We start from the raw sequence: 24,572 nt of genomic DNA, 5'->3' as shown, positions 1-24,572 counted from the left end.
AATGGAGAAGACATTCGCACCACCTATATTATGACTGGTGCTTTTCTAGATTAGGTAATACAATTCATAGTATGTAATATTAATTAGAAAAATAAACTAATTAGGATGCTGTATAAGGGGTCTCAGGACTTTTTAACCTCAAAAAGACCCATGATTTAAAAAAAAAAATATTATCCTTACTTTTCTGAACAGTTCAAAACCAGACTTTTAATGATCGTCAAAATACTTCCGAAGTTATTAATACAGTAGCAGGGACTCTTTACGTTGGGGACCGTTGTGAGTTCTAACTTTAGACGCGTTTTTCTCAAAACGTAAATTTTCTGCTTGCATCATATTTGAACAAATTACTGTTCTCTTGCTCTGAAATTTTACATACTTTGTGGGACCCATTCTAGGACTTATACCTCAATTTAAGTCAAACTAGTAGAACAACATTTTTTAAGGACAGGTTTTACATCACAATTACGATTTTTGTACAAATTTTACTATTAATTGTTATAAATAAAGTTAATACTTTATGAGCTGAGAAAAAAGTATTTATGGCGTCTTACTGTGACACTTGGCTGTAATTTAAGCCAACTTTATGAAACATGCGCCCATAAAGTCAGAAACATGCGCGGAGCAAAGTTTCGCAATTTGGAGAAAAATCATATTACGTTTTGCATCATGGTCTTAATCATTTTGAATGAGAAATAAATTTGAAGGCACTATATTACATATTCATATGTGTATTTGTAGTCATAAAAAAGTCAACTTGCCAAAATAGTTCCTTTATTAGATTAGAATTTTTAAAATGAGAGCTGTTTTCGCATGCTCCTCAACGCCAGAAAAGTACTGACGACCAAAAGGCACGATCTTGAGGCTCACAAATTTGGACAAAATTCTAGATGTAAGTCCATCCCTGCTAGATATAAGCTCAGGTAAAGCTATTTGACAGCATAGGCCGTTGTTTGGCTGCAACGAGGGTCCAAAGTAGCTAGTTCAGCCCCAGAAATGTAATGGCGTTTCCGTTTAAATTTCAGACTTCGACACTATTGTCCCAACACATTTGGTATCTTTTATTTGTACAACGACTGGAAGAAAGAACACCTCTTTATTCATTGGAGTTATTTAAATTACTTGAAAAATCGAAACGATCTTGTATTTTTGCTTTTTTATGTGCCATGTTGAATAAATTGAAGCTTTTTCTCCTCTCCCACTTTTTGCTTATCATTGTGGAATATCTTTGATGGCAGACGATAAATATAAAGTTCATTTGAATGTTTTCATTAGCAAACGATAAATACTTTTCACTAGCAGATAATCAATATAAAACAAAAATAATTAGTTTCATTTGCAAACGATAAATATCTTGTAACTATGTATGTTATTTTGGCATTCAACTTATTGAAATTGCAAGTAGTGTCCAATTTAAATTTGAGAATCACTTATTAAAAATTGGTGTTCAACGTAATTATTTCAAAGGTAAGTGCATTTAAATGGTTCATACAGCGGTACAACAGCAGAAAAGGGGGTAAAAGGGGTAATTCTAAAAAAACTCCATTGCAACTCTGGGTCCAAAGTATCAACTTTGAACCCTTGTTGCAGCCAAACTAGAGCCTATGCAGTCAAACCGCTTAACATGAGCTCATACCTAGTAGGAATTGACCTCTATCTAGAATTTTGTCTAAATCCGTGACCCTCAAGGTCGTGCCGTTCGGTAGTGAGACCAATTGGCAATTATGGTCGATTTGAACAAGAACACTTTATCATAAGGAATATATCTACACCATATTTTTCTATCTTATTAGTTTTGAGTGATGTGAACTAGTAATCTGGAAATTTTGAATCAGTATGAAGTTTTGTAGTTTAAGTTCCTCTACATGGGTCTTGGGTCTTTTTCCTAAAATAAATTATTTTACTTAAAAATGCCCCAATAAGTCAATATAAAACCTGCTTTAGTTAAGCCTTAAAAAAGAACGAGCGCAAGCAGTAAACAATTTGTAAATATGACGACAAAAAATAGTCGGTAAAATAATGTTAAAAACAGCGAGCTAGACTTTTTCTTTGTCAGGAAAAACCAAAGGAAAGTCAACTACTGTCATGTGAAAATAATAAGCAATTCGTGATTCCTCCCCCCCCCCCCCCAAAAAAAAAAGACTTTGATTTGCCAAATTAAATTAAAAGGAATTTCGCAGGTCAGAACATACATAGAATTTCAAAACATTATTTTTTTTCTATATGACATGGAAAGTACGAAAAACCAAATTAATCGCAACTAGTAAAATTTTCTAGTTTCTAAATCAGAATCAAGAGTGAAAATTAAAAATATTGTTAAAAATATTTCTTTTAGACTAAAATGAATTAAAAGCATTTTATTTCACAAATGAAACTGGCAACATACACATTTTGCATCCTTAAGCTCTCTTCTTGTCGACCAACAATGAAATCATTACCAATCGCATGGATTTAAACCTCGTTACGTTAAAACTTAAAATATCATCACCCTCTAAATATATCAATAGGTAAGATTGAAACTTTGAAAACAGGGGTCTTGGGGGAGATTTTAAGTGTTGGAGAAACAGCGTGGACACCATAGCGTGAAGAAAGGATTATAATTGTATTTAAAATGTGCTAGGATTATTATTGTATTTAAAATGTGCATCAATAGGTTGCATTTTGAAATCTATACTTGGAAGTTCCAAAAATGTTCCTGTTTTAAGCGGAAAAACTAGTTTTTTCCATTGTAACTAATAAACTAAATCCGTAAGTATTGTTTCACTACTAAAGTATTATTAGGTTTTATTCATTTGCTTAAACACAGCTTGGTTGTATTCATCAAAGAAACAAGCATAACTATGTTTTCGATGATTCTTTGTCGTTAAATTTGGTTACACATAGTAACTTACTATTACGAAGTAACTCAGATTGGTTATTTGCCACTTTTTTTAATCGTACCAGAATGATCGAATAGATTTCACCTTCATAAATCATTGCATTAACTTTGAATGTTGTAACGTGGTTATGCGTAAACTAACAAAAAAAGTCATTTACATTATAAATGAATACACAGTGTACGTAGAAAAAGACACACATTGTAAATAACAATAGTGTGATACAGAAAAATATTAAAGCTAAATGTTAAGTTGTCCGACATAGAAACTAGCCGTTTAACGGGTCTTTGAATAGTTGATCATTGTGGTCCATGTACTGCTTATGCGCTGACCAACGAAAGCCAAGACTTTTCTGATCACTTCAATTTGTATTTGGGCACATCCCTTCTCAAGGTTCCTTCTAACTCATCGACTGTAGCTATTTTGGTGCTGTAAACATTCTACTTGACATGCCACCGCAGAAAAATATCTGTGTCAAATCCAGAGACAAGTTAGAAGGGCGTATTCGAATTAGTAGTCCTATGCAACCTCATAAGACCGATCATTTTATACGATAGTGGAAATGGGCAATTAATAAAACAGAGGAAAACAGACTTCTCATTTTTGAAAGAAAGATCCTTCGGTCAATTTTTGGAGCAGTAAAAGAAAATGATGCTTGGAGAAGTTTATATAACTTTGAGGTATACCATAAATACAGACAACCCAACATCTTAAGAGTAATTAAAGCCAATAGAATCTGATGACTGGGGCACGTATTTAGGCGTGCAGATCTGGACCCGGTTTAAAAACTTACTTTTTCGAAGATTGAGGGTACAAGGAGAAGGGGAAGACCAGCAACAAGGTGGCTGGATAGTGTTGAGAAGGACCTAAAAATTTTGGGAGTGAACCGGTGGAGAAACCTGGCAACGTGTCGTACCACCTGGAGGAAGCAGACGGAGAAAGCCTTAGCCTGCACCAGGCTATTGTGCTGATGAAGAAGAAGTCCTATGCAAGTTTTGCTTGGCACCACTAACTAAATTACAATTTGCCGATCATGATCATCTTCATTATAAATGTGCCCAAACCTAGAAATATTTCAGTAACTTTTATTTCTCTTATGATCGTATTGATCCTAAAAGTTATCATTAACCTTCTTCTCTTTCTTAAAAAAAATTCAACAAACAAATAATTGAGAGATTTGTTTGTACATTTTTAAATGTACAAACTAATGTCTAAATGTTTTTGCCCTTTTTTATTCCTACTTCTCTACTGTAACTTGCCAATGAATTTTCTTTACTTAAAGTTTAGTCTTACATCAGTCCTTATTTTAAGCCGTGACATGTGGTAAAAGGAAAAAAAAAACAATGTGTGGCAATATTCAAAGAAAGGATACATTGTTTTGAACAATTTTCGCCACCATTTTATGTTAGAAACATATGTAGAAAAACATGGAAACCTGATTTGAATCGGTTAACAATCAAGAAGTAATCAGTACACTGTTAAATACAAAAATAATATTCACTAAAAAAATTACTTAGTAATGGAGCACAAAAATGTTAATCAGTAAACTGTTAAATCAAAGAATAATGTTCACTAAAAAAAGTACTTAGTAATGGAGCACAAAAATGGTAATCAGTACACTGTTAAATCAAAGAATAATATTCACTAAAAAATACTTAATAATGGAATACAAAAACAGTGTTTCCGCATTCTCTCAAAAAGTTCCAATTGCAAATCAGACACTTCTGTATCAATATGAATATCATAATCAATGCTTCTTAATCAATAGGAATTCGTATTTAATGGGATATCAATATTTTTACCAATAGCGTAAGCATTAAAAATTCACAACTTACCTTTTATTTCTTTTAACATGAAAAAGATCAAAGTGAAAAGTGTAAGCCACGCCATTTTTTAATTTGAGGCATCTAAGCTGGAAGCAGATTTTTTTTTCTTTACAAAAGCCAGGTGACTTAGAACAATATTCACTGTCTAGTAGAAATTAACAAGAGCAAATTTTGTTGAAAGTAATTTTCCTTTCAAAAACATGTTTTTTTATCTTCAAATCACGTATGAAGTTCTCGTTTCTGGCGAATAAAGGAGAGGTATTTTCAACTAATCAATATCAAACAGAATCCTGTGAGCAGGTGAACAGTTGAAAATACGATAAGTTAATGTAAACCATGCATGAATTGAGATTTACGATAATGTGGACAGTGTTATTGTAATATGGAAGGTTTTACTAAATGGAGTGAATACTAAAAGAACATTTTGATAAATTGCATTCTGGATCTTAACAGCGCGCTTATTATTTGAGCTCATTCCCTGCTGTTCTATCTCACTTTGTTTTTTCTTTTTTGAAAATATCGGTTGGTGACGCAACTTCAAGTGATAGAGTAAGAAAAAAAGGGAATATAAGTAGACCTTTAAAGTTTCGTGTAAAACGAATTAAAGATTCAGTTAATGAATAGATTCTCATTGAGTTTTACTTCCTTTTACATAGAAAGGGAAGTATTGTATTCGCGAAAAAAATTTCACCCAAAAAAGGCCTTAATTTCCATTTTGTTCGCCCCCGAAGGAATGATGAGTTTTTTCTTTCAACCCTACTACATGTGGATATATGCCTAAGAACGCATAGGCACCCGAAATATCCATTTGGACGATCCCCGAATTAATTACGAGTTTCTGCATGACGTTTGTATGTGCGTATGTGAGTATGTATCTCGCATAAAATCAAGAACGGTATGTCCTAAAAAGTTGACATTTGGTACGTAGACTTCTAGTAGGGTCTAGTTGTGAACCTCCCCTTTTGGTTGCATTCGGGTGTTTTAAAGGGGTCTTTTGCTTTTTTTGGGAGAAAATCATTGCTAATTTCGCGGCAAACTCAACTGGTGTTACAATTTAGCGGACACTTGGCAATATATCGCCAGTCTTTTGGTCGCCAAGTTTTTTCACCAACTTGGCGACAAATTTGATGATTTGTTTAGAAATATGTTTTCAATTTGGCCACTGTTGGTGATATTTAGAGATTTAACAATTGAATCACATTAAAATTATCAATAATGGAGAAATAACATTCAATTTTTGTAAAAGGAAGTCATGTTATCAGCTCGTTTTTTCTAAATTTTTTTGTATGGCAGCACACACCAGAGCTACTTGTAACATCTCCTGTTATAGAACAGAGGAGAATTTCTTTTACCGTACTGGTTATCTCCACATTTTGAATATGGCTACTTACATGCATTTGGTTCTCACTGCCTCAACTGTACTTGTTTAAAGTGAATTTAACTTGTTTTTTTTTTTTTTTTTTTTTTTTTTTTTTTTTTTTTTTTTGACATGAAACCTGCAGATTTATTGAGAATGCAATCATTATTGATTTTTTACCGTTCGCAAATTTAAAAAAAAAACTTTCAGTTTGATTTAATTTAAAAATAAATTAAACTCTAAATGAATCTTGTAATTTATTTTCATATGTACCAGCAATGCTAGCACCGTATTTAGATATCTTGGATGATCTTTAAAACTTTTTTAAGGAATAGGTAAAAACAACAACTAAAAGTAGGAATTTTTAGTTTCCCTAAACCCCTAGTTCCCCAAAATCATTGGCATATCATCAAAGCTCTTCCCTATTTTATTTTGAAGTAAAGCAGAAACATCTTCAGAAAAAATAAATTTTCATTCAGAAATTCTTGTATTGCGTTCATAGATGGTGAAATATAAACAGCAACCATTACAATTAGCTGTCCATTTTCAGATTGGCAAAGCAAACACATAACTTACCGATATTAAAGCTTGATCACGAATAGATGGCGGATGACCTTGAAGCAAAACATCATTTGTATCATTCGTAATAGGTAGAACCTGCCAAAAAGTACCGAATAGTAAGAGGTACCGTCTCGCTAATCCTATCTATCCAAAATAATACCAAAAAAAAAACTATTACAAATGATAGAAATTATGTGTTTGCTTCAAGGTCATCCCGCCTTCTTTTCGTGATCAAGCTATAGAAATATTGTTTTTTTCTCATCTCAAAAGATACCCAACGCACTTAAACAAGTTTTCACTTGAAACTATTATACAGGGTGTTCCGTTTTAACCTGGAAGACCTTCATTTTCACATCCGTTAGTCTTAGATGTATACTTCCAATTACAAACATGTTCAAAATCAGATGCAGGGTTCAGATATTGAAAGTTTGCAGTAAAAATAAAAATGAGTCAAAAAATACGAAATTTAACTTTTCATGCGGGCTCCTGGTCCCCTAACTTATAGTTAGGGAAATAATCTTCATTGAAAAATAATTCAACACAAAAAGTTTGAAATTAGTACGACCAATATTCACTGAGATATGAAACGCGGCGCTTTATGACTTACACCACTTTTCACTCATCGCCAATAACACCTTTTTTAAATTTTCCCTCCGAGTCTGCATTTCTGCCATAACTGCGGAGTCGAAGCTTAGTCAGTCATTTCCATTCAGACTCCAGAGTTGGGTGGTTCAAAAAAACTTCTTTTCAGCTAGAGTGCAGGCCTTTTTTTAGACTTACTAGAAGTATTATGTTGTAAAAGTTTTAGCTTCTTACTCAAATTTTAAGAGGGTGGACCCCTTAATTTAACATTAGCCGCAGCATATAAAACGCCACAAATTTAGAAACATTTAATTTATCCAGCTATTGTTTTGTAAATAATTATTTTATTGCCATGTATATGCATAGTATATATGATAGTATGTAGCATTGTTTTTTTAATTCATTGTATTTTTTAATCCCCATGAAGTTTGGGGGAGGGGCGAGCACCCTCTTCCAGTTGAAGCAGGAAGCTAAAATTTTTCCTGTTTATTACTATCCACAAGTCGAAAAATATTGAGGGGTGTCCTGTTATCTAGGAGGAACTTTTTTTACATGTATTTTTGAACCACCCTACTCTAGAGCCCCGATTTAAGTAAAGAGAGGGTTACATAAACCAGCCCACATACACATGCAATTCCCCACCTCATCATTTCATAAGAAGTTTTTTTTTAAATTCAGCTACTGAATTTCAATTACAGCAGCACGTTTAACAATATTTGCCGAATTTATTTCTTAGTTTTTGGTGATACTTTACTTTTGCATCATATTCTAAGCAACATACCATCCCCCGCCTGTCAATTTTACACTTTTTTTTTCAATGCAATATTCTTAAGGAACCCGAGTAATCCCTTCTGCTTTCGAATTCTTGCAAGACATTATCTAAGATTTTCTCTAACTTACAAAACGCATCACTTGTTATTGTAAACTTCAAATTTTTACCATCTTCACGGAGAATTTTATCCACAAATTCCTATAATCAATGCTACAAAAATAGTCAGAAAATGTGGGACGAGAATATATTTAAACACTTTTTTCACATTCTTCTCCTAAGAGCTTCCCCCTAAACTTTACTGCTGCATATAGTTTCATTTCTAACGTAATGAACGATTTAAACAAGCATCGCTTTAGCTATAAATTTTTGATCAGTTCAAAATATTGTAATCAGAACTGCCGTATACAGGTAAACGGCAGAACTGCAGAAACGAGTTTTCGAGATTTGAAGAAATGTGTTTTGGATTCAATACTAACAATAGGGAAATGTTGAAACTTTTCGCGCCTTTTTTTCAGCGGACACCAAATAAGCGAGCTTGTATAATAAAGATAACGTACAATAGATGTCAAAAATGCAAAAAAAATGAAAAATGAAAAATTGCAGTTACGGCCCTTTACCTGCACACGGCAGAGTAGAGGATTTTATGAGCACTCTGGCTGTATGCTACGAGAACCCTCACTTTTTAGAAAAATGACGCAGGCTGGTAGTTGCAACTTTTAAAAAACAATAATGATGATACCATTAGCAATTTAGAATTAAAAAAAAACTGGTTCTTGGTTTTTTTTCTTCAAAAAGTGAGCCTAATCTTGAAAACACGCGAATTTGAGCAGTGTACCTAATAATGTGGCTACCCACTGTTTATTAAAATAGAGGTTCAACCGAAACGAGATAAACTATAAATTAAAGTAAGCCTGTATAACTTCCTCAAATCCCGTTCACTTTTCTTTAAAAAGATATATTGTTTAAAAAAGATTAAAGTTCTTGTTAGAGGCTCGGTCGAATCTCGTTATCACGTGCCTTTTGGGACTTTCTGCAGAGTGTGTGAAGTCAAACAGTTCTGATAACTATTTGCGAGCAGGTCTTTTTTGCAATTTATGATTTTGTATATGGTAAATACAAATGTATATGGTATGTAACATTTAAGAACAAAACAGAACCGAAACAGTGAAAGAAGAGTTGCGACTTTCAACGTTTTTTATATTCATTTATTTATTTAGAGGTTTTCAAAAAGTGCATTTCCTTCCAAGCAAGTTATAAAGCTCAGCCTTAATCTTGGTAACAACAGCCTAAGCAGTTCTGTGCTTTTGTCTTCTAAATGTGCAATGAAATCTAGTTGTATTCAAACCAGCATTACCTAAATAAAATAAATAAATATTACATTAGATTAGGAAGGCTTTTACCAAAAAGAGAAATATCACTGTGCCCATCAAGATGAAAAGTATCTAGTCTGAAGTATAGGGTCACATTCCGCTCTGAGTAGTTGAGTCATAAAAACTACGTTGTCGAACTTGAAATATCAAAACAAAAAATCAGTAATAAAACCAGTTCATTAATTTCGATGCCTAAATTAAACTTTTAACAGCAAAAGGAAGAGAAGTAACCAATTCATGTTCTGATTGTTGCTGATACCACTCCGGTATCTGAGCTGTTCCATTTAAGGCATAAAAATGACCTTCATTTATAGGGCACCATCAGAGTGGAAGTAAATTTTGGCTCAGGAAGTAAATTTTGACCTTAGTATCGAACCAGAAGGGGAACTCTTGGTTCATCAGCCAAAAAGGTATTGATTCACTTTGAGGACTTTATCAACACGACATATTTATCGCGCCCAACGAAAATGGAGGATGTTTGAAAGGCTGGCATCGAACCTGTAACCTTTCTGTTACGACGCCTTACTAATCAGGCGACCACGGTCTAACAAATTTATGAGTTTCAAAGAGCAATTTTGATTCAATATATTAGTCTGTTGACTGTTCCAGCCGTCGAAGATGATTTTAAAAAAGTTTAGTGTAAATTTAGTGATATTTATTTCCCAACATTTAGGAATGTTTTTTGCCTCTTTCAAAATTCTACAACTGCAATCAAATAATTTTGTTTCTCTAATAGTCTGACATGGGTTAAAATTACTCCAGCTGGCAGAAGTTTTAACCAGGTTAACTATAAAAAATGTCGAAAATGATATATATCTTATCTTAATGTTGGTTTACTTCCTAAATTTAGTTTTCTTCCGTTTAATGCCAATAGAAGCAATAACTCTATTAAATAGGAGAGATTCAACTGAAAGGAGATGAGCTGTAAATGAAAGCAAGCCTGTAAGACTCCTCAAATCGCGTTTAGTTTTCTCAAAAAAGATAACCAATGTGTTTCACAAAAAATATTAAATTTCTTTATAGGCTTTTTTTTTTAAAATACAGTCGGACCTTGTTATCACATCACTATTGGTTCTTTCTACAAAATGTAGTTATAGCCGGAGCGATGTCTTTACCAGACTAGTTTTAAAATAGTACATAGTTAAACGGTAAATTGATAAAATTACATATTTAATGATTAATTACGTTTAATTTGTTAATTAGTTTCAGCTTTTGAATTATTGAAAGACAAGGCTAAAATCATGAGAAAAGTAATGCTTCATTCCATTTTTTTGTTTCACTCCGAAACTTTTCAAAAAGTGTTCTACAAAGTTGATTTTTAAGTGAAAAAAGAATCTGATAGCTAATCTTTACCCTTTGAAAGTGAAAGAAAGCTGTTTTTTTTTCCATACTTTAAAGGTATTGTCTTCCATGGGAGAAAGAAAAACACACTTGCAATGATCAAGATCAACTACAGCTGAAATTTACAGCTATAGTTTTTCTCTTCTCTAGCTGCTTCCATGGTCCAGTTTTAAAGTCCACTTGCTTTGCATTCCTTTCTGTTGTCACTTGTGTCAAAGCCAAAAAACTGTTGTTTTCAGACCTTCGTACATGCCCCAAAATTCATTAGGTGTCATGGAATGGGCTACAATAACGCATATCTTTTATCGCTTCTTAGAAATTCCAATAATAAACGTTTCTAGATGTTTTCATTTTCTTTACTAAAAATATTTCGAATGTAAAGATATAGTTCGATCTTGTCCAAGCAGCCTAAACTGCCGCAGTAGCTGGAGTTTTACAATAAAACACTGTCGTGAAATCCACAGCCGGTTAACATAAAAATTAGATGCCGTAAATCCGGGACTTAGAGCAAGTGACGAGAAATCAAAAGTGTCGTGGAATCCGGGTATCACGACAATGGGATTTACTGTATTCTTAATTTTTTTAAACGTACAGGGAAATGTTTTAAGATCTAGTTGCGACACGCAGGCATTTTGTTTATTTTTATTATTTTTATTTATTCACTTTAATTCTTAATACATAGTGTTGCGAAACTAAGCCTACTTTTTTTTTTAGACTTTACGTTAGTTGCACGCAAATTTTTAGTATGCACAGTTACCATGAAGCCTTAAGAATAACAAACACCGGTAGAACATCACCCCATGTCGTAACACAGCTGAATTCTGCGCTGCCTTCTCGCAGATATTTTTCTGCAAAGGCTCCGAATCCCCGAAACTCCGCAAAATATCAGCGAGAACATGGCGCGGAGTTCAACTATGTTGCAACATGGATAGTTCTCTAAAGATGTCCATGACTCTTAAGATTACAAAGAATTTGTGTAGTATAACAAACATTCTACCTGAACTGGCATCAGGTTGAAAAGAAAAGGGTTTACGCTCACTTACGGGCACTTTATAAGAAAATTGTTAAAAAATAATAAATTCATAGTACGCGTGGCTTTAAGCATACTTACTGCAATAAGGGCACGTTTCATTGGTGCTCAAGTAATAGCCTCTTCTGTGTTTTCTAACTTTGGTACTCTTCTTCTTGCGCAGACAATCGCAGGCATCTGCTCCCACCAAAATGCATTGATTTCCTTTCCTTCCGCAGCTAGAGCACTTTCCATTTTTATAATCATCATAACTTTTGCAGCTTATTGCTATGAACTTGCAATCTTTAGCGTTGATAGACGCTTTGTAATATTGCATAGCCTGAAGATGGGATCCAATTCCTAGATTCAAAGTAGCTGTAAAATGACGTTTTTTATGTAAATGAATTATTTTTAGAAATTCATCTTGTCAAAATTTGTTTCAATAATTAAAAGTAAAGGTTAAAAAAAGAGCGCAATGCAGCAGAAAAGAAAGCACCGTACAATCTTAATTAACTGAAATACTAATAACCGGTGGCAGCTACTTTTACAGAAAACCCAAAATTATCAGGTTATTTCTTTCACCAATGTGTGATTATTATTACAGTCGACCCTCGTTTTCGCGATCTTATTTTACGTGGTTTCGATTATACGCGGTTAAAGATTTGTCACCTTTATTTTAATTTACGCGGAATAGTTTCGGTTTTACGCGGATGCGGCAATGCAAACGGATAAAATTTTTGCCTCTTACAAAATCGAAACTCCTAAAGATTGCAGATTACGCGTAATCAACTGCAGTTTGGCGTGCTAATAATCGAGCTTGAACCGCTGGAGACATTTTATGCAATTCGTTCCAGAGCTGTTTCCAGAAGTATGTTATTAAACTCACACAGTACAGAACTCACTGGAAAAAGAGCTTTTAGAAGTGAAAAAGGAGGTCGAAATCAACGAGGATACCGACGTCGGTGACGCACAACCAAAACGTTCACATTGAAAATGTTGAGCCACACCTAGACAACAGAAATGATCTTTCTGATTTGTAAGTGAAGGAAAATTCTATTATGGAAATGAAGCAAGTGATCATGGATGCGTTAATGCTCTGCAAAGAACTACAGAGAAAAAATCTTAAGACTGCCAAAAGACTATCATAGCCAGTAGTGCATCTTTATAAACAGCACATGAAATTTATTTTTATTCTTTATGCATGTTGTGCAAAGAAATCGATGTAAGTACCAGTAAACTTATTATACAATTGGTCATCACTAGAAGGAAGCATTTTTTTATCCATGGAACCTTAACCCTATTTTAACACTACTATTAGGTCTCAAATTACGCGGTTTCGGATTATGCGGCATTTCCGTGGAACGTCACCCCCGCGTAAATCGAGGGTCTACCATATTTTTCGTTTCCAAAACTAACAGCAAGTTTTAAAAGTGCTATTTAAATTCGAAAGTGATTGAATCTGAAAGTAATGTTTCGTTTAGTATTTATTCTTTATCTACTTATCTTAATGTGTAATGTTAAAGAACAAAAAATGCTGTTATGACTGAATACTGTGAAGGTGAGTTGAAAATGAAGGTGATTTTTGCGAGTTGAAAATTTCCCGAAAATGCAAATATCGGTAATTTTGCTGACTGAACATTTCACAACTTTTATATGAACAGAAACAAAAGTTGAAAAATACGCCCCAAAAAAGTATTTTGCAGGGCTTAATACTTTTTCTTTAATCTGCTACAATTTCTTTTAATTTTTCGCTGTTTGGGAAAATTGCGAAAATTGAATCCGCGCGAAAAGCAACGCTGTAAGTGATTTTACAGCACGTAATGATGCAATAAAGATTACATTTTACTGTAATATAATTTATTAAGTGGACATTGCATTTTCTAACTTGTTTGACATTTATTGAAGACACTATTATACCGTGCGTAGATAAAGGGCAGTAACTGGACTTTTTTTTGTATTTTTTTCATCTGTTGTACATAGCTTTATTGTAAATACTTCCTCATTTTGCTTCCGCTGAAAAAATGAGCGAAAAACCGTCTAATTCCACCATTTCTTATTGTTAGTATGGAATCCAACACACAATTCTTCAAATGTCTCGAAAAATTCACTTCTTCAAATATCACTTCTGCAGATACTGTCGTTTACCTTTCCACGGCAGTATTAATTTATATCGTTGTCTCAGAGCAACCGTAGTACATCTTAGTGTTATTTCTGGGATTAGATATCTTATTGTTGTTCTGAGGCGACGATTCTTGAAGTTTTCACAATTGATTACTAATAAGCATATAAAACTCAAATTGTTGCATGTAAATGGACAGCAGTAGTTTTGAAAATTAAAGAAAATCGCCAATTAGTGAAACGATCTTCACATTTTTTATAACTTTAGCTGTTGAACTTTTGATCTTTAAGAAGAGTTTTGAATAATGTCATTAATAAACAGTATATAGTCATCTATTAATACGAATGACATTTTGAAAACAAATAATATTAGAATAAAATCGCCATAATTCATCCCCTCTAAGCTTTTTGGCCTCTGAGTAGGATACGTTACATCATTTAAACAAAAAATCATTTGTATTCGAATTCTCACAACATCCCAAAATTTTCACAGCTAATTATTAATAAGCATATAAAACTCAAATTGTTAAGTTTTACTACCAACTAACTTTACTACCACCTTACACCATGAACTAAACACAAGCAAGGTATTTAAGCTGAAATATACGGAGCTCATTTATTTTACGTTAAAAAAAAAAAAATAAAAAACGCACTTTTATCAGATTTGAATATTGTTATCCTATTTTCGTTCCTTCTCCGATACACATTCAAAAAAAGCTTAATAATGGGTAGAAAAAAATAAGTAATACTATTAACTACGGATTAAGAATTGCATTAAGGAAAAACATCACGAATTGCAAACTTCTATAAAGAAATATTTACTTAACAAATATAAGATAGATATTTCAAGCCTGTAAATAATCGTTACCAATGTTTTTTTTAAATTTTTTTGTTTTCGCCGCAAAGTAAATTTTGTACTTGCCACGGGGTGTATTGAGGACAACGTACCTATATTCATACATGTTTGTTTTTATAAAAAAATATCTTTGACACATATTATAGTCTGCATCAACGTCTTTTACTGCAATCTTGGTAGGGGACAAAACTAGGAACTTCATATTTTCCTGTATGGTGTTTTCCTGTTCTACGTAAATGAACCTAGCATGGCAAAACGCTCAAATCATTCAGTTTATATCTTATCCTAAACAGAAATGTCAAATACAACTAAACACAGACTAGTAAACTAAAAAAGAGCGTTTACAAATAGTATTACAAGAGCTCAAAAAATTCACAATCGTAATGATTGTTTCTAAATACCAACACAGCGAACCAGACTCATGAAACTTCCGCAAAGTATTCTTGATGGCATCCAGAAAAAATATCAACGGTGGCTACACCTAGTATTAAACCAGAGAAACTTCGGGGGTGAAATATGGCTACTTTACTCTATTGTTAACACCTGAATACGATTATTTAAACGATTTTATTCTAGAACTAACTACAGTTTTCTCACCATAGACAAAATCACCCTTAAGAAAATGAACTAAAGCCTCCCTTTGTGCAGCTTTCTGTTCAAGACCGCCATTAATCCATATGTCAACTGTGCCGCATGAAAAATTGCATCCAACTGAAAAGAAATACATGTAAGTGATATTAAATATACATTTTTTTCTCGGATCAACGCATGAATTACACAGCTAAATATAAACAGTTTTATATTAACGAATAAATACCTTTGTGCTGAAAATTCAAAAAATCAGTAATCCAACGTCAGAAAGCACAAATATTTGAAGATATTGCAGACACGTGTTTCGGTGTTACAAGGAACACCTTTTTCAATGCAAAGAAATGTGAGCTTCTGGATGAAAAGTCATCCGAGAAAAGCAACACGGTGGAACAGGAGACAGTATAAATATCAAAAACTAGAAATTAAACAAAACAAAAAAGATAAAATGACACCATGGAGGCAAAATTTATTATATAATTCCATCAGGAAAAAAACCGTTAAGTAATAAATTTTCCAAGAAAACCCATAAACAATGCAAAAAGTCCAAAAATGAAACCACTCTGAATAAATTAGCAATAAATTTACCAGCGGGAAAACTATGTATGAAAGCAATGTATCAAATGGAGAAATGCATTTAAGAACAAAGTGAAGGATAAACATATTGGAATTAGTTAATCACCAAACGAAATAAGAAAGCAAAAAATGAAAAAAAATAAAAGTAAGAAATGTACGACATTTACATAAAAAATAATATGAAAACTAAACCAATTTTAACAAAGGAGTCCACACAGAAGAAAAATAGGGAATTGCAGTAAGATCATTGACTAAATTAGAACGGTTCCTCAGGATGTGGAAAGATTCCCAAAAATCAAGATCCAACGAATTGGGGCATTTTTGGATAATTTGATAAGAGTTAAAATCAAAAGAATGATTTGATTCCCAACAGTGTTGGGCAATACTGGATTTATTCAGCTGTTGTTTCCTCACATAGTTTTGATGTTCTTTTAAGCGAAATTTCAAAGAACGGCGGGTCTGTCCGATGTATCCGAGTCCGCAATTGCAAACAATTTTATAGATCCCACAACAATTAAGAGGATGAATAGGATCCTTAAGAGAAGAGAAAGAAAGTTTATTAATAGGAGAAAATTCCACTTGGAATTGGAATCGCTTCAGAATCTTAGCAACCTGAAAACTAATACCTGGGAAGAAAGGCAGAACAACTAAATTCTTAGTGTTAAAAGTTCTATTAAGAGCAATATTTTGAGATTTTTTGCAAAGTTTTTTATAAATGGAATCAACTAAGGTGGGCGGATAGTCTCTATCAACAGCCACAGCTCTTAAATAGTTGAGTTCCGCATTAAGAAGCTCAGGGGAAGAACAAATATTCATTGCACGATAAACAAATGTGTTGAAAGCTGAATATTTTTGATTAGGAGGGTGAGACGATAATCTATGTGGGGGTAATGAAACAGCAAAAGGTTTGCGATAAACTGTAGTTTCAAAACCGGACTCAGTTCGTGAAACGAGAACATCCAGAAATGGAAGGCAATTATTCTGTTCTTTTTCACAAGAGAATTGAATATGTGGATCAATGGAATTTAAAATAGATAAAGCATCATCAATGCTTAGTTGATCGTGATTCATAAGAACAAAACAGTCATCAACATAGCGAACATAGAATTGAAACTGTAGTTTCTGAAACAACTTGAGCTCAAAGTAATGCATGTAAATATCACTAAGGATGGGGCTAAGTGGGTTTCCCATTGCCAAACCATCCGACATTATATAAAATTTAGCATTAAAAACAAAGGAACATTGCTTTAGACAAGTATGAGTAAGGATTTAGTTTCCCTATAGTTCCATTGATCCACATATTCAATTCTCTTGTGAAAAAGAAAAGAATAATTGCCTTCCATTTCTGGATGTTCTCGTTTCACGAACTGAGTCCGGTTTTGAAACTACAGTTTATCGCAAACCTTTTGCTGTTTCATTACCCCCACATAGATTATCGTCTCACCCTCCTAATCAAAAATATTCAGCTTTCAACACATTTGTTTATCGTGCAATGAATATTTGTTCTTCCCCTGAGCTTCTTAATGCGGAACTCAACTATTTAAGAGCTGTGGCTGTTGATAGAGACTATCCGCCCACCTTAGTTGATTCCATTTATAAAAAACTTTGCAAAAAATCTCAAAATATTGCTCTTAATAGAACTTTTAACACTAAGAATTTAGTTGTTCTGCCTTTCTTCCCTGGTATTAGTTTTCAGGTTGCTAAGATTCTGAAGCGATTCCAATTCCAAGTGGTATTTTCTCCTATTAATAAACTTTCTTTCTCTTCTCTTAAGGATCCTATTCATCCTCTTAATTGTTGTGGGATCTATAAAATTGTTTGCAATTGCGGACTCGGATACATCGGACAGACCCGCCGTTCTTTGAAATTTCGCTTAAAAGAACATCAAAACTATGTGAGGAAACAACAGCTGAATAAATCCAGTATTGCCCAACACTGTTGGGAATCAAATCATTCTTTTGATTTTAACTCTTATCAAATTATCCAAAAATGCCCCAATTCGTTGGATCTTGATTTTTGGGAATCTTTCCACATCCTGAGGAACCGTTCTAATTTAGTCAATGATCTTACTGCAATTCCCTATTTTTCTTCTGTGTGGACTCCTTTGTTAAAATTGGTTTAGTTTTCATATTATTTTTTATGTAAATGTCGTACATTTCTTACTTTTATTTTTTTTCATTTTTTGCTTTCTTATTTCGTTTGGTGATTAACTAATTCCAATATGTTTATCCTTCACTTTGTTCTTAAATGCATTTCTCCATTTGATACATTGCTTTCATACATAGTTTTCCCGCTGGTAAATTTATTGCTAATTTATTCAGAGTGGTTTCATTTTTGGACTTTTTGCATTGTTTATGGGTTTTCTTGGAAAATTTATTACTTAACGGTTTTTTTCCTGATGGAATTATATAATAAACTTTGCCTCCATGGTGTCATTTTATCTTTTTTGTTTTGTTTAATTTCTAGTTTTTGATATTTATACTGTCTCCTGTTCCACCGTGTTGCTTTTCTCGGATGACTTTTCATCCAGAAGCTCACATTTCTTTGCATTGAAAAAGGTGTTCCTTGTAACACCGAAACACGTGTCTGCAATATCTTCAAATATTTGTGCTTTCTGACGTTGGATTACTGATTTTTTGAGTTTTATATTGTTTTGACTATTTAAATTAAACAGAAGAAAAAAACCGAGAATAAACTCGTCTAGTCAGAAAAATGTTATTTTTAGTAATTTCGGAACATACATTTCTTTAAGCTGTCATTTTGTGTTTAAAGTTCATTTTTATTAATGTTCATTTTTTAAAGTTATAATTATTAAAAAAATTATTGCATATAAACATTTATTTATTGGAAAAGATAAAGAATATCTACTATGATTGAGGGCCTTAAATCAGGTAAGTCCAGATTTGTATTATCATTTTTTTAATGTATTTTTGCGTGTAGACAATATAGATGTTCCGATTGGTGCAACAACGACGCACAATAGTAAGATCAGAAGTCTGCTTTATAGTCAATGATGTGGGAAAGATAATAGTGTTTCTATTGGCAACTAATGTTATTTGTTGGTCTTACCACAAAAATGAGTGAGTCTGGACCTGCCTGATTTCTGCATTAATGCCCTCAATCGCAGTTTAACTTTATTTTCTGCTTATATAGATAAGCATTAGGTAGCAATACTGTAAGCGAAGCCGAAATCAAATGCAAGTAAAAGAAATGGGAGATTATATCCAAAATTTTCAGTTTTTAAATTGCACTACTATATTTCGTATATTTACAAGAAATGTTCTAGATTTCTTATGCTGCAAAGGCATAAGGATTATGTATGTTATTTCATTCAGTGGTTCCAAACCTGGAGGCACTCGCCCCAAAAGGGATGCTTTAGTACTCAAGGGGCAAAGTTCATGATAAGAAATAGGGGAAGAGCGATAAGAATTTAAAATGTAAAACATTAACTAAAATATCGTTATTAAAAAGACATAGCAAATGGATTGTGAAGGGAACAGACTAGCTTCCTTCCTCAGACTCTCGGTTTACACCATAATGAATTATTTATTTCATCATTCATCGTCAAATTTCGTACATATTATAACTTTTATTTTCTAATAAAACATGTGTTAATTTTTAATTGTTTAGTAAGTTACTGCCCTATAGCCAGGGCTAAGGCAGAAATGCATGAAATACACCTCCAGCTCAGTCATTTATCCGAGAACTGCAGTCATCCTAGGACATCAGAGTGCTTTTTAGCACTCATCAGTCCGGAATAGGAATTGACTGAGCTGGAGGTGGAAAACCTCTTAAGGAAGTCAAGAGTGCCAAACAAAGTGGTAGCTAATATAGAATTAGCACTGACCAGATGAATGACCAAAGCAATGGTTCGGTTCAACTCGAAGATTGAAGTCAAGGCATGGTATTTTCAGACTTGGTATATAGGGGGGTAACTTACTAAAAATAACACGCTTTGCCTTCAATCTTCTGAGTTGAACCGAATTATTGCTTCTGTCACTCGTCTGGTCAGTGCTAATTCTATATTAGCTGCCAGTTTGTTCCGCACTCTTGCTTTCCTTAAGAGGTTTTCGACCTCCAGCTTAGTCAATTCCTATTCCGGGCTGATGAGTGCTAATAAGCAATCCTCGAATGAATGACTGAGCTAGCGGTGTATTTCATGTAACATGTGTGAATGTTTTTAGATTCGAAAATAATTTCACAAAAACCAGAAAATTGCCCTTCAAGGTATGATAGGTGAATATTGCTTCCACATTTGAGCGAAGCTATTGCCTGCTTAGTAATATTCCGATAGTTGAAATTTCAACCGTAACTCCAGTGGATTAACCCTAAGCTCCAGTAAATAGCGTTCATTGTTAACCACTTTTTTGTTTCTTCCTTCTCCTAAAATGACACTCTTACCAGTAAAACATTTAAGTTGCCGGATCCAGTTCAGCCTTGTCACAATAAAGCATTTTCTAACATTTCAAATAGAACCAAAAAATATTATCAAATTATGCTGTGACGCGAATTTCATTGTTGGTGATGGTCCGGAGCGTTACTCAATCAGTGAATTCATTTTTTTTTTTTTTTTTTTTTAAATAGAGGATGAGCGTATGTTTTTGAAAAGAACTTCAATTATCTTCTCACTGCCTAATTTGTATTTTCCTTCTGCTTCGTAGTAAATGAAAATTGTATAAAACTGTTTTATTACATACGTGTTACTACTTATAAAAATTAGGCATTTATAAATTTCATAATATCGATCGATGTCCACTAGCAGCAACTTATGTTTTTCTTCAAGGAAGAATGGGAGGGAGTAATAGATCTCAGTCAAACTCCCAAGGACGGCAATGCGCTAAAAAAGATTGGGAACCGCATATTTAATTCAATAAGCCTATCATTTTATAAATGTTATTTCAGTTGGTTAAACATAACACCTAAATAGATGTCATTTTTTTGAAACTAGAAGAAAAAAAAAATCGTTTCGAAAAGAAAGTTAAATATTTAATCTGAAAGTGCAGTATAAACATATTAATGAAGTCATTTGTTTAATGTCACTTCACCGTAAAAATTATCCAGAATGATGACTGAATATTAGCATAAATTATGTGACGAACACCTATTATGAAGCGAATTTGCATACTACCTATTATTTAACTAATTTCTATATGTATCTAACGAATATCTACTATGGCTAATACATAACGAATATCTATTTCAAGTTAAAGAATATCTTGTGTAACGAATAAAGCATGATGTATCTTTCAGTAAGTTGCCGCCCTATAGCCAGGGCAGAAATACATAAAATAGGCCGCCAGCTCAATCATTCCATCCGAGGATTGCAGTTCACTGATTGAATGACTGAGCTTGCGGTATATTTTACGTGCCTTGTTTATTGCATGAGCTTGTTTATAATTTTTTCCCGTTTTTTCTATTGTTTTAATATAGCTAGTAAACGAAATTTAAATGTATAAGTCCATGGTTTATAGTATTTACCGATCTGAATGAGAAGGTGCTGTTGAGTTGCACTGACCACGTTGTGGTAGCCAGCTTTCACTCTGTTTCTGCAATAGAACGAACAGAGGGATAGTAGAAAACCAAAGCCTAAAAATCTAGGTTCGGAGCAAGGCTGGTTAGCTAAATAAAAAATGCTCTATAAGCACGTGATCAGGTAATATTATACATCTTGCAAATTAATCCTAAAAACTTCGGTGCCACCAGATTTTCTTTCTCTTTTTGAATATAAAACTGAAATACGAGCAACATATTGCGGGATGTTTCAGATTGACTATGAGTCAACTTCAAGACATCAGTTTTTTAGCCTAATTTCCTGTAAAAAAAATTAAAGAATGAAGAAAAGTCACGAAAAAAAATGCTTAATGCATCTTAAAAACAAAAAAAGTCATAAGTAGATTCAATGATTCAAGTTATGTCGAAAATTTAAAAATGTGAGAGAAGGGTTTCGAGACGGCGGAAAATAAGTGTCGGTCTGTCTGTTTCCCTTCTATAAATTTTGAGCGAACGGACCGATTCGAACGAACTTTTTTTTTTGTTAGAAAGTTCTTCGGAAGAAACACATCATTTTCATATTTCTGTTTTTGATTCGATCAATGTTTTGTTCAATTTTTAACCGTTCAGAAAAAAATTAGCATCAACGCCTACGGGGAAATGTGCTTAAAGATAATTTTGCTTCAAACTATTTTAGGAAAAGCTTTTGATGAAAAATATGTAGGGTTGGTTTGGGTAAGTAAGGCCCCTTATGAGAACAGATCGTTTTTGCAACCTTATACAAAAGTTTTGAAACAAAAAAAAATCAACATACTGTCTTATTTTATCTCGGACATTATTAATGAACTAAAGTTTATCATTATTTTCTAAAATAATGCTTTAAATATTCTTAACGTTTTTATTTTTTTAAAAGTCAGATAGATGTCCCACTTAGCCCGTAATAAGGGATAAGTGGGTCGTCTTCCTTACATTTAAATCAAGCATGTCTAAAAAAGGGGTACGGAGGTTTTACTTGATAAAGTATGAATTTTAAATATGAATCATTTATTTTGAAAACGTATCTATTTACGATATATTTACTGTCTTTTTAATCTGTATGACAAAAAAATTTAAACAAAAAACAATATAATTACATCTGTGAAATTTATTGAAAGCCTATAGGTACATACTTTACTTTTAACATATAAATGTGTGTTGAACAAACGTAATACATTTAATTAAGGTCAATTTTGGTAAATTAGGCAAAACTATACGCTGAAAAATAAATTGGAATGACTAAGCGGTTCAAGTGTACTTAGGAAAAACTACTATCATACTGGACTTCATCTTCAATAATAATTACAGCATCCTTGCATCCTCTGCACCAGGTCAATAAAAACTCTGCATTTCTATTCGTTCTTGCAACAGTTTTTTTGGCACGGGGGAAAATTAAAAATACCAGGTGCTTCATTTTTACCCAGAAGAAAGAGTTTGACAAACGTTTTTTTTTTATATAAGGATTTTTTTTATTAATAAAAAAATACATTAGCTATGCTGTTTAAAAGGTGCTGCCACTTTATTTGTTCGTTTATTTATATTCTTTTTCATATCACTATTTCATCAGATGAGAGAGGCATATTTGTGTCTAGAAATCAACTTAGAATGTTAAAAAGACATGTTTGACATAATTCTCAGTCTTGACTAGTTAATAAGAATATTGATTAGATAATAGAGAGTTGATGTTGGTATACGGGAAAGTTTCGCTTAGTTCTGGAAGGAACTTCTTGTCCTCCTATCTACCAAGGAAATACATACGTGCAGGAAAGCATCCTCCAGCATTCGTGTGTAGGACTTGAACGCAGTCCGCATCACTGGGGTCAAGCCTTTGATTAAGAGGTGTCTTCTTTTGTATAGGTGAGCCACTTGGATCAAGTCCTACAAGAAAATTACAGAAATAATTTACGATCAGATATCTTGGCCTTGAGCGTCACGGATCTGTATAAAATTCTGTATTTGGGTACTATTTGCCCTATATATGAGCCCAGTGAAAGCGGTTTGATTGCGTAAGATTATACTGTCCGTTAACCGTTCGACTGCAACGGTTCACAGTTGGGCGAAAACGCCAAAAAGCGCTTATTAATGGGATTTTTTTCCTATTCTAAACCAATTGAGCATTAATAAATTTGCACTGGCCTACCTCTTAGGCATTCAGAACTGGAATTTCAGAGCCCTTGGTCCACTACAAAGCTGAAGGGAGCCTGCAGAAAGTTGAAGAACCATGAGTGCGGGAATTTACAAAAATTGCTTTTAAGCAGTCTATATTCTTTTTTATCATTAAAGTCGGGTATATTTAATTTCTTTCGTGTCCATCGATAGTAATAGGCCGAAAAAAATGAGTAATTAAATTCTCAAATCGAAAATCGGTTTTGATAAGCACCAAAAACTTCGGAATTCAAAGTTATTTTTTCAAAACACTCGACAAAAAAAACGGCCTCTTATGTCCTATTAGAAATTAATATCAATTAATCATAAATGGTCTGCAGAAAGACCCTGAAAAGGAATTAGCTGCGTAAATCTGCGAACTTTGGACTGTGAGCCCAAACAAATCGACAAAAATCCATTATAACATGCCGGTGTAAACAAACAAGCGAGAGAGGTTTAAAAACACTTTTAAGCGCTTTTTAGCGTTTTCGCTAGACTGTGCGGTTGTCCGAAAATGCTAGTTTGGTCCCTCAAAAGCAATAATGTTGAATTTGAAATTACAGTTAACTCTCTATTTAACGACGCTCTATTTAACTACTTTCTCTATTTAAAGACGACTTTTCATGGTCCCGGTTGCTCCACTGTAGATTTAAAAGCATTCTATTTAAGGACGTATTCTACTAAAGGACGATTTTTTGTGGTCCCTTGGAAGTCGTTAAACAGAGAACCAACTGTATTTATTTTTTTTAATGGTTATAAACATAAAAAATCGATAATGTTTTGTTTTATTGTGTTACATTTTAATTTTTTTTTCTACCTTTAAAATGCAAAATATTAGTTTTAAATTTCAAATAAATCATTTTCCTGCCTCTCGTTCAGAATCACCGTTCGAAATAAAAAGGCCATCACATTTCTCACCCTCTTATGTTTGAAAAACAATTTTTAGCGTTGACTACACTATATTGTTTGCCAACATTTTTTATTGTTGGAAAAAATATTTCGCAGTAGAAAAGTACTGCAGAGGTTTTTTCCGTGACTCTCAAGGTTGTGCCGTTTGGTTGTCACATTAACT

General features: G+C 33.3%; 1 protein-coding gene across 1 annotated transcript in view; it reads right to left on the bottom strand.

Moving 5' to 3' along the window:
• Nucleotides 1–9,170: 9,170 nt before the first annotated feature.
• LOC129217607 (inactive pancreatic lipase-related protein 1-like) overlaps nucleotides 9,171–24,572 on the bottom strand; it is a 32,211-nt gene continuing 16,809 nt past the window's right edge. The window contains exons 5-8 of the mRNA XM_054851933.1: nucleotides 23,114–23,233; nucleotides 15,263–15,376; nucleotides 11,794–12,066; nucleotides 9,171–9,325 (exon numbers count right to left, since the gene is read on the bottom strand). Coding sequence (XP_054707908.1) covers nucleotides 9,258–9,325; nucleotides 11,794–12,066; nucleotides 15,263–15,376; nucleotides 23,114–23,233 — 575 coding nt within the window. The 3' untranslated portion in view covers nucleotides 9,171–9,257. The remainder of the gene's footprint in view (nucleotides 9,326–11,793; nucleotides 12,067–15,262; nucleotides 15,377–23,113; nucleotides 23,234–24,572) is intronic.

Source organism: Uloborus diversus, chromosome 2, assembly GCF_026930045.1.
Source record: "Uloborus diversus isolate 005 chromosome 2, Udiv.v.3.1, whole genome shotgun sequence".
NCBI lineage: Eukaryota > Metazoa > Arthropoda > Arachnida > Araneae > Uloboridae > Uloborus > Uloborus diversus.
The sequence above is the reverse complement of the archived record's forward strand: the minus strand, read 5'-3'. Positions and strand labels throughout refer to the sequence as shown.